This window comes from Cebus imitator, unplaced genomic scaffold (assembly GCF_001604975.1).
Source record: "Cebus imitator isolate Cc_AM_T3 unplaced genomic scaffold, Cebus_imitator-1.0 Scaffold0, whole genome shotgun sequence".
In the NCBI taxonomy this organism is placed as follows: Eukaryota; Metazoa; Chordata; class Mammalia; order Primates; family Cebidae; genus Cebus; species Cebus imitator.
This window is the reverse complement of record NW_016107315.1, coordinates 11,926,237-11,937,553: the sequence shown is the minus strand read 5'-3', so window position 1 is coordinate 11,937,553 and position 11,317 is coordinate 11,926,237. Positions and strand designations below refer to the sequence as shown.

At 36.1% G+C, this 11,317-nt stretch overlaps 1 protein-coding gene across 21 annotated transcripts in view; it reads left to right on the top strand.

Moving 5' to 3' along the window:
* The window catches only part of DLG1 (discs large MAGUK scaffold protein 1), a 299,333-nt gene that overhangs the window by 56,650 nt on the left and 231,366 nt on the right, over positions 1–11,317 (top strand). Inside the window, exon 1 of one of the 21 annotated variants that reach the window (XM_017523101.2) lies at positions 7,623–8,633. The exons of the other annotated variants lie outside the window; for them this stretch is intronic. Within the exon in view, the coding sequence (XP_017378590.1) occupies positions 8,604–8,633 (30 nt within the window). The 5' untranslated portion in view covers positions 7,623–8,603. Of the gene's footprint in view, positions 1–7,622; positions 8,634–11,317 lie in introns of those variants that run through there. 21 annotated transcript variants of the gene reach the window in all.

Here is an 11,317-nt window from a genome sequence, read left to right as displayed (position 1 = left end):
ACTCAGGAGGCTGAGGCAGGAGAATTGCCTGAACCCAGGAGGCGGAGGTTGCGGTGAGCCGAGATCGCGCCATTGCACTCCAGCCTGGGTAACATGAGTGAAACTCCGTCTCAAAAAGAGCATAGCACATGTAATTAGGTACAGTACATAATACTTGATAAATATAAACAACTGTGTTACAAGTTTATGTATGTACTTTACTTTTAATCATTATTTTATAGAATGTTCTTATACATTTTAGAAAAAAGTTAATTGCAAAATGGCCTCAGGCATGTCCTTTAGGAGGTATTCCAGAAGAAGGCGTTTTTGTAGATGATTGCACCATGCATGTTATTGCCCCTGAAGACCTTCCAGTGGTACTGTCCAGTCATACTGATAATTCTGACCCTGGGTAGGCTCACGCTAATGGATGTGTGTGTCTTCATTTTTAGCAAAAAGATTTAAACAGCAAAAATAAAAATAAAAAAATAGAAAAAAGCTTATAGAATCATATATAAAAAAAAATCTGTACACAGCTTTACAGTGTATTTGTGTTTTGAGGTCAGTGTTAAGGTGAAAGAGTCAAAAAGTTAAAAAAATTAAATTTATAAAGCAAAAAGGTTATAGTAAAGCCAAGGTTAATTTATTACTGAAGAAAGAAAAATGTGTTTCTATAAATTTTGTGTACATGAGCCTGGGCAGCATAGGGAGACCACATCTCTAAAAAAAAAAACAAAAAAAATTAGGCGTGGTGGCTCATGCCTGTAGTCTCAGCTAATTGAGAGGATGAGGTGGGAGAACCGCTTGAACCCAGGAGATCAAGGCTGCAGTGAGCTGTGATCAGTCCACTGCATTTCAGCCTGGGTGATGGAGCGAGACCCTGTCTCCAAAAATATTGTAAGAGAAGTGGAACAACTGCCATATTATGCCAAGCTGTTAATCTAGGAGAAAACTCAGCATTACATAGTTACTGAGAAAATAAAAGTCTGTGTGAAAGCTTAATTATGTCACATCAGTTAGATTTATCTGTTCCAAGAAGACACCCCCAATTAGTTTTGAATTACAAGTTTTGATTATGTGACATTTTCAGTAACTCATCATTTGAATAATTTTGATTGCTCTATATCTGTACCTATTACTATTTTTAGTATTAGAACAGTGATATCTCATGTGGTCCTAAACCTCCTCCCCCCTCCCGTTTTTTGAATTTCCAAAGTGATGCATGTTTATTGCAAAATTTCTGAACTTTATATGTTTTTAATTATATGAAAGGCATATCAGAGAATAAATACTAACAGCTTCTGTTATGCTTTTAATCCTTTTTTCTTTTAGAATCTCATTCTCCTTTTAATATCTATAACCTCTTTCCTATCTTGGGCCTCTGTTCCACTCTTTATTTTATCCTGTAAATATGTTCAGAGATTCCATTAGAAAAACAGACAAACAGAAAAAAGCACTTCTCAGTAGGACCCTAAGTAATAATAATAAACATAGGATTAGCTGAATGAATGCATGCCAAATGGTTAAAAGAGGTGTGCCTGAATTATTTGTGTAGTTAGATAATTTTTTAGAAGGTAAATAAAGGAAAAAAGAGAACAGTTAATGTGGAGAAGGAGGGTCAGAAGCTAGTTTACAGAATATTGGGAATGGGAAGAAAAGAAGGAAAAAAAGGCAAACTAGTTTTTCAAGAAGCTTAGCTAAGAAGATAAGGAATGCTATAGGGCCCTACTAAGAAGTGCTTTTTTTTCCTGCCTGTCTCCTAATGGCGTCTTTGAACATACTATATTTACAAGATAAGGGAACAGAGGCCCAAGATAGAAAAAGAGGTTATAGATACTGTGTGAAGGGAGAATGAGACTCCAAAAGAGAAAAGAATCAAGAGTATAGTTAAGAAGCTGTTTGTATTTATTATCTGATTTTTTGGTGACATTTGCTACTGTGTACTCTTTGCTTTTGAAAATTTTTTATCTTCTTGGCAATTATTTGCCCTGTTGGTTTTCCTTCATTTTGTGTGTTTTTTTTTTAAAGATTGTAATCATGCAGAAACTAAATGTAGTAATATTATAAATAAATTATAGTAAATATTATAAATAAACACGTATTTACTACTACCTTAAAAAGATAAAATAGTGTAAGTATAGTTGAAGTCCCTTGTGTTTTCCACTGTAATCATGTTCTCCTGCCTTATTCCCCAGAATTAACCTCTGTCTTGAATTTGGTGCTTGCCACTCTCATGCCATGTTCATCATTACAGTTTTCTTTACCTTTTTTGTACTTGGGATTCATTGAGTTTCTTGGGTCTGTCGGTTTATAGTTTTTACCTATTTTAGACGTTTTTCACCAATTATTTCAGATTTTTTTTCTCTTCCCTCCCCTTTGCTTCAGGGATTCCAGTTACATGTATGTTGGCTTGATTGACTTTGCCTGCAGTTCACTGTTACGATTAATCTTTTTTCAGTATTTTTCCTTGGTGTGTTAAATTTTAGACAATTTCTATTGCTGTGTCTTCAAGTTCATTAGTCTTCTGAAGTATTCAGTCTACTGTTAATCTCAGTTAGTTTTTTATTTCAGACAGTTTATCTTTAAAAGACTGATTTAGTTTCTTTTTTTCTTTTCCTCTCCCTCTCCCTGTTTTTGGAGACAGGGTCTCGCTGCACTGCCCAGGCTGCAGGGCAGTGATGCAGTCATGGCCTACTGCATCCTCAACATCCTGGGTTCAAGCAGTCCTGTTGCCTCAGCCTCCCAAGTACCTGGGACTACACACGTATACCACCAGACTGGGCAATTAAAAAAAAATTTTTTTGGCAGAGATGGGGTCTTGCTCTATTGCCCAGGTTGGTCTCAGTAGTTACGTTTTTATTTTTGTCTAATTAACACACTCATGCTTCTCTCTGTCTTCATAAACATAAAGCACAGAGTTAAAGTAATTTTTAAATTGTCTACTGATTCTGTTGTGTCATTTCTGGGTCAGCTTTTACTGATTGATTTTTTTTCTCTTTGGGTTGTGTTTTCTTGCTTCTTTACATGCCTGGCAATTTTGATGAATTTGGCAGACGTTGTGAATTTTACCTATTGAGGGCCTAGATATTTTTGTATTCTTTTAAATATTCTTGAGCTTTGTTTTGGGATGTAGTTAAATTACTTGAAAAGAGTTTGATCCTGTTCAAACGGCTTTTAAGCTTTTTTAGTGGGACTGAGCAACCTTTAGTTGTAGAAGGCTTTACCCAGTGCCTCATGTATTAAGCGTTTTTCCATTATTCTTGGCCTTGTGTGAGCTCTGGGTTTTGTTCCATTTGCTTCTTTCTAAGATTCTTTTCTCACCTTCAAGTTTTCTTATATGCATGCCTCATGTACTGATCAAAACTAATCTGAAGATTTGAGGGGAACTCTGCAAATCTCTGGTGCTTTCTCTGTGCAGCTCTCCTTTCTGGTACTCTTACCTGGGAATTTTAGCTCTGTGCATTCCAGCGCTTTCTCCTCAACTCAGACTGCTGGGCTATGTTTCTCCCTTCTGCTACAGCCTGGAAACTTTCTGGGCATTTACAGGACACACTTCATTTGTTTCTCTTCTCACGAGGATCACTGTTTTGTACTTTGTCCGGTATTTGAAAATCATTGTTTTATACTTGTTCATTTTTTTAGTTGCTTAAGATGGGAAAGTCAGTCAGTCTTTTATTTTGTTATGGTTGGAAGCAATTGCTTGTTTATAGAAAGCCATTGGTATTCTAAAATACTGTTAATTATCTTATGTGCCCATTAGGTGAAGTGTTACCATCCCAAAAGGCTTATATTTCAGTCCTTCTAAAGGTGCTCATATTACAGGGTGATTTCTAAATTACTTTTAATGACCATCTGAGAACACATAGGCTTGAAATGTACCCTACTCAGTGCCACCTGGATATTTATAGATACTTAGAGAAGATGCAGTTAGTGTAGAATTTAACACAAATTGAATAATCATTCCTGAGTACGGCCTTACAACCTATATTAGATATATGCAAGCTTTTTTGAAGGCTTACTAGGTATATTAAAAAATAATATAGTAAGGGGTTACATTATGAAGGTTATAAATATATGCCTACAGTACAGGGGAAAATTGGCTTCCTGTTCTGTGAATGAGCACTACAGTTTGAGTATTCCTTATCCAAAATACCTGGGACCAGAAGTGTTTTGGATTTTGGATTTATTCATATTGTGGTAATTTCATCATACTTGTTGGTTGAATATCCCTAATCTGAAAATTCAAAATCTGGAACGCAGCTGGGCATGGTGGCTCACGCCTGTAATCCCACCACTTTGAGAGGCGGAGGCGGGTGGATCAACTGAGGTCAGGAGTTCAAGACCAGCCTGGCCAACATGGAAAAACCCCATCTCTACTAAAAATACAAAAATTAACTGGGCATGGTGGTGATCGCCTGTAATCCCAGCTACGTGGGGAGGCTAAGGCAGGAGAAGCTTGAATTTGAGAGGCAGAGGTTGCAGTGAGCTGAGATCGCGCCACTGGACTCCTGGGTGGCAAGAGTGAAACTCCATCTCAAAAAAAAAAAAAACAAAAAACCCAGTAACAAAATCTGGAATGCTCCGATGAGTATTTTCTTTGAGGATTATGTTGGCACTTAAAAGGTTTTGGATTTTGGAGCATTTGGATTGTGGATTTTTGGATTACGGATACTCAATCTGGAGTATTAATTTGGGATAAATGGTCAAGTGACATTATAGTTCAGAAAGGGCAGTATCTTAAACAACTTAGATGTTTGAGGCCAAATAGATTAGATAATTAACAAATGGTTGTAAATCATGACCCTAAACATCGGAGATGAATGTGAGGAGTTTGACTAAAATTGTTTTCTGAAATGTGACTGGAATAATATATTAGATGTACCATTTTAGTAATGTGTTGTTAAATAATTATATGTTAACTGATACATTTAGCTATTTGACTATTTAATCTTCTTATAGGTTTATAATTCAGTTGGCAAAACTTTTATTTTTACTGGGAAAATGGAATGTCTAATTTTCAGGGTTGTTTCAAGCTGTTTTCAATTTTGTAATCACCTGTAGTTTACATATTAAAAGACCATTCATTAATTCCACAAACATTCTGGCCACCATGCTATACCCCAAGGTTTTGGGGGTAAAATGGTAGGTACATGAGACATTCTTCTCCCTCCCTCCCCCACCGCCAATCTTGCTCTGTTACCCAACCTGGAGTGCAGTGGTGGGATCTCGGCTCGCTGCAATATACACTTCCCGGGTTCAAGCGATTCTCCCACCTCAGCCTCCCGAGTAGCTGGGATTACAGGTGTGTATATCACCATGCCTGGCTGATTTTTATATTTTTAGTAGAGACAGGGTTTTACCATGTTGGCCAGGCTAGACTTAAAATGCTGACCTCAAGTGATCTGCCCACCTCGGCCTCCCAAAGTGCTGGGATTATGGGTGTGAGCCACCACTGGCCTCATGAGAGATTCTTGAGTCTTGTCCTCTTGGACCTTAGAATCTATTGGATTTAGAAACCGAAACATAGGCTTGGTATAAGTTCAAGGACTCTTAGAAGCCACTGAGGTTTTTATTTTACAAAAGGGGAAGTTGAGACCCTTTCCTCATCTCCTAAAGAAAGTGCCTACTTAAGTTACACCGGCTGAATGATATTTCTGACTTGCTGTAGTGATTTTGAGCCTCTTCTATTATGAAGTCTGCCAAACTTAGGGATGCCTGCCCTCTCTGGGCTAAACTACTCTAGATGTCATAAAAATTTCACAAGAGAAATTTCAGAATACTAAGAGAGCAACCAGATAAAGGGTTTTACATAACTCCTTATTTTCCTTCACAAAATGCAATGCCTATTCAATACTTAGATATTACCCACACTGTTTTCAGTATTCTACTTAAAAATGATAAACTTTATTTAAGGAGAAATGAGCCTTGAGCCTCATATGAGCTTTACTCTTTTATGTTGGGAACAAATGATTATTGTGTGAGTGGGGTGGGGAAAAGAGTACTCAACAGAGCATGTAATTTCCGGGCTACATCCTGCATGGTATAAGGGAAGTGTTGGCCCATGATGAAATTTACGGAGGTACATACATGTGTATTTAGGTCTGAGAGGAGAAAACAAACCATTTTTTCTCTCTACTCTCAACATAGCACACTTCTGTGACTGGATGTATGAGGAGTTTTTTGTTTGGTAAAGGTTTTCCAGTGGACACCCACTGGGTGTCCTGTAATTCAATTCTGATACTATCTACTTAGAGATAGTGGTAGTCTCTAAGTAAATACAATTCTGGCAGTATCTACTTAGAGACAGTAGTACTCTCTAAGTAGATAGTGTCAGATCCCACAGTTGGGGGTTCAGCCCCACAAGACTGTCCCCACTTTACATATAGTAGATTGTGACCTATACTTCTGACTGACTAGTTATAAATTGGGGTTCGTTCACACGACCCGCTCCTTGGGTTTGATTAATTTGCTTGGATGGCTTTGAACTCAGGAAAATGCATATACCAGTTTATTAGAAAAGATGTTATAAAGGATACAGATGAGCAGACAGATAAAGAGGCACATAGGGCAAGATCTGGAAGGGTCCCAAGTGCAATAACTTCTATCCTGGTAGAGTTGGAGTCCTCAGCCTTCCCACCATGCTTTTGCCAACCCAAAAGCACATCGCATCTTGTTAAAAGAGTTTTTATAGAGCTTGATCTCCAGCCCTCCCACCCCTGCACCTTTCCTGGAGGTTGGTGGGTAGAGCTGAAAATTCCAACCCTATAATCCTCTAATTTCATGGTCTTTCTGGTGAAGAGCCTCATCCTTAGGCTTTCTGGGGGCCTCACTCTTAAGTTACCTCATTAGCATTAGTTGTGATCCAAAGGGCTAAAAAAAGACCCTCCCATTAGGAATTTCCAAGAGTTTTAGGCACCCTGTGACAGAAAAAAAGACCAATATATTTCATATTATACCACAATAGATATATAGCTGTAACTGGCATTTATTGAGCACTATTGGACTATTTATTGCCACTGTTGACTTAACAAGGTCGGCATTATTCTAAGTGCCCTGTGTGTATTATTTAATCCTCACATAACAGCCCCATTAGGTAAAGTAAGGTTAAGTCCCATTGAACCTGTCTCAAGTATATCCTGTTAGGCTTTAAATAAAAGACTGTAATCTGATACATGCCAATGATAGTAATAACAACATTGATAATACTTACTATTTGATAGGTTCTACCAAGTGATATGTATGTATTAACTTCTTTTCATAATCCTTACAGTGAAATTTGGTTTAGTCTGAAAGTTGTTGGTGCAGCCCATGTGTATTTGAAATGTTAGGAGGAGGAATAGGGTATAAGAGGCAAGTAGGAACAGTTCAATTGTTTGAACTTGAGGTCATTCATAATATCTGTAAACTATGAGGGAACTTTGTGGACAAAAATTACAGATAATACTCTTCCTTACTATGCATTGAAAACTTTTTTAGAAATTTTTTTGGATTTTAAAGTTTTTTACAGACAGGGTCTCACTTTGTTGCTTAGGCTACAGTGCAGTAGTGCAATTACAGCTCACTGCATCCTCAAACTCCTGAGCTCAAGCCGTTGTCTAGTTTCAGCCTCCCAAGTAGCCAGGAATACAGGTGCAGGCCACCACATGTGGCTAACCTTACTATGGCATTTGTATAGGGGAATGTGGCTGGAAGCTTATGATGCTGACAGCCAGCTATATCCCTCTGCCATGTCCCCTGTCTGTTAGCCTGTCTCCAGTCCTAATGATCTTGGAGACAGGACATGAATTCACAAAGTTAGTTGGCTTCTGGGTTAAAAACGAAGACTTCTTGAGGAGTTTGAAAGGTTATATAGTTATACTGTCTTTTTGTGGTGGTTTTCTTTGGTTGGGGGGAATCAGTGAAATGGATTTAGTAAGGCAATAAAGTTAAAATTTGCCTTCATTAGTAAAATGTTACTTATTCTTTTTTTTAGCAAAGAAAAAGAGGCAAGTTTTAGATATAATATTTTAAATTATTATATTTTGTTTTTCCTGCTCCCCTTCTCAAAAAACCACATGGAATATTCCATTCATTACTGCTCGAGAAAGTCATTACTTTGCAGGCTGCTGTTGCTGAAATGGTTTAGTGGAGGAAATGTTTCCTGGCATATTTTTAGTGATTTTTTTTTGGTAGTTGTCATTTGAGTATCCAAACTGTAGCAAACAAAGAGAAGCTGATTTAAATTTATATTGGGGAAACCTCTTTGTGAAGCATTTCATCAGATGATTTCCTATCAACCTCATATCTTGAGAAGACGGATTAATGAAACAGCATCTGAAGAAGGAGTGGACTCTTGTGGAATAAGCCCTGACATCTTCCACAGTGTTTTGTGGGGTAATTTCAAGTTCTTCAGATACAGATTACATAAAGAAGATTGTAGGGCACGTGACAGACTCTGGTTTCTTGTATTTCAGATAGTAGAAAAATTGCTACCTCTAAGAATGGATCCTGGAGCCATCTAGCTACAGTTATAACTTTTTCATTTATGGTTTTATCTCACAACTCTATTTTTATTTACATTTTTTGTTCAACCAAGCAACTTAAAATAGTTTGGTTTTTGTATAAAATATTGTAATGGTAAAGTAATGGATTGCCTGTGCATTGTAACCACAAAGGTAAGATATAATATGCTTTTCTGTATTTCACTGTTAGTGACAGATGTGAGAGACCCTTTGTTAACTGTGTAGTTTAAAAATAAGGGGTAACCATTGTTATATATTTGAAAATATATATTTGAATCCATGTGATACTTAGTTTATATCCTTTGGAAAAAGCAGTATTTTGAAATGTGTTTTAGATAGCTAAAAATGTGTTGCACAGAAATATTTTTCTCTGAGATATTCAGGAAGCCTTTTTCCCAACAGCAAAGGTCTGTAAAGCCTTGATTATATTTAAATCTTCTAAACATATTCTCAGAGTTATTCTCCTCCCCTTTATTTCATGTCCCAACATGCCATACTAGTTAAACGTATAACTCATTTTGAGAACATTTTCAGGATTCTTCCATCTATTGTAGTTATAGTTGATTTTTTGTGTTTTTTTAGAAAGAGGAAAATAGTCAGGTGCTGATTGTGTTGCTGTTAGATGTTGATTTGGATTTAAAATTATTAAACTTGTACAAGTACTCCATGAAAGTACTTGTTTTGAAGTCTGTTTTGCTCATTGTCTTCAAAGTACAGCATGCTTCACTTAATCTCTAAGTTTGTCTTCTTTTATTTTTGAGCACCAGTTTGCAGACATTGTGTGATGGTGTTATTATAGATTCAGTGTGCTTACATTTAAAATGTATTCATTGGTTTTTAAAATATGGAATAATTTACCTTTTTTATTTCTATGCATTTATGATGTCTCATAGTGATTGCTAATTTAAAATCTCAAACTTGTTGAGATTTTAAAATTATGTTCAGTAATACAAGAGTAGGTAAATTTGTAAATTCTGAAAGTAGGCTATTTTTCCTGTATAGGGAATTATTTTTCATAAGAGAAAAAGCAGGAAAATTGTTTTTTTTTCTTTTCTTGTTGCTCATAGAGTTCTAGTTCAAACAGTAGTTCATGATTGGATACAGACATGCCCATTATCTGTTTCCATCCCCTGTTTATAAAGAGATGTCTTCTGTGTACCTCTAGGTAAACTGTCTTGTTGAAGTATTCTTAATGAATGTTTAAAGGGCACATAAGCCTGGAAAACAGGGTTGTTGTTGCTTTTTACCTCTATAATTTTTTTTCATGTTTGTCAGTGGTTGGTTCTTCCCTGTGATTTACCTTTTATCATTTCATTCATTTTGGTTTTATTTCCAATACTATAGCAAAGTTATTTGAAATGATTCATCTCTTCTCTCTGCTCGATCTTCCTTGATAGACTGAGAATTTTTTTTGCATTGACCCTTTTTTAGCAAAAGAGGGTCTATTTTGCTTAAAAAAATTAGATGTAATCATTACCCTAAAGTATTTATAAATTTTTATTATGTAACTGTTAAAGCAAAAATAGAAAATGATGTAGGTTGGAAATTAGAAGCCTAAAACATTGTTTGTAGTTGCTTTTGAAAAGCTAAATTAAAACAATTTGTTCAATTATTAGAATATACCCTTTGTACATATTTAACCAATAGCTCTAGCAGGAAGAGCAAAATTCTTGATTTTCTTTTCAACTAAAGGCTGCAGTGTGAACCCTATCCGTTATTCGTTTCTCCCTTTTCTGGTCTTTACAGAGCTTTGTGATTTTATGTGTTTTAAAAGTCTGACAGTGTAGTTGATGTAATTTTATCATGTTAATACTAAGACACCTTTCCAAATGAGTTTTTTTCATCATCCGCCTCCCCTCTCTCCCACTTGTGTAGGCATGGTGAACTAGGTAGGCACGTTGCATCATTGCTACCATGGATACCCTTAAGTACAGGCATGTGGGTTGAGCTAAAGCAGTGATGGTTAGTTTTTTGGTTGTTCCCCCCACCCATAACTATATGTTCTTCACAATGAAGACTCTTATTTTAAAACATTTGCAAATGACAAGGTTGTGAGATGTGATGACTAAATAATCACTGCTATTGAACTGCCAAATCTTAGTCTCCATTTACAATAGTGTTAATGGCATTTACTAATTTAAGACTGTCATAAGTAGCTCTGCGTTCCATTTCTGATTAATATATTTTAAACACAAATGTAATTTTTGTTTTGTTTTGCCCTTTAGTGAAAATGAAAATGAAAATGTACTTCCTCTTTGAATTGAAAAAAATGCTCTTCTGGATTTAGATATTTTATGGGGGGAAAAGATGCTAGTGAGCATTTCTACCATGGCAGTATTTCTGATTATTGTTTGTACGCTTACATACATTTTTATGTACTTTAATCAGCGTAGATACAGTATTTTGTGCTTTTCCACATAATGTCTTTCTAAGAGATTTAATTTTGTGTTTGTAAGTTCTTGTGTTCTTAGCTAGATCCTTTGTAAATATGTCAGTTGAGGCGGAGTTAATATTGTTAGTGGCCAGGCAGAGAAGTGTCATTTTTGTCAGGCTCGTAATCACTGTAGGAAAATTAACTGAGAGCATAAGAAGCCCAAAAAGAGTGATTTAGGATTATTGTTATATGTAGTTTATTTTCTTATGTTAGCAATAAAGTACTCTGCTTTAACTAGAGCTGAGGGCATTCGTGTTCTTTATTATAGAGGTTTCCCAGCTGTCTAGTAACTTCTGAGAGTTGTGTAACTTTAGTACCAGAATTTCTTTCTTTCTTTTTTTTTTTTTTTAAATTGCATTTTAGGTTTTCGGGTACATGTGAAGAACATGTAAGATTGTTGCAT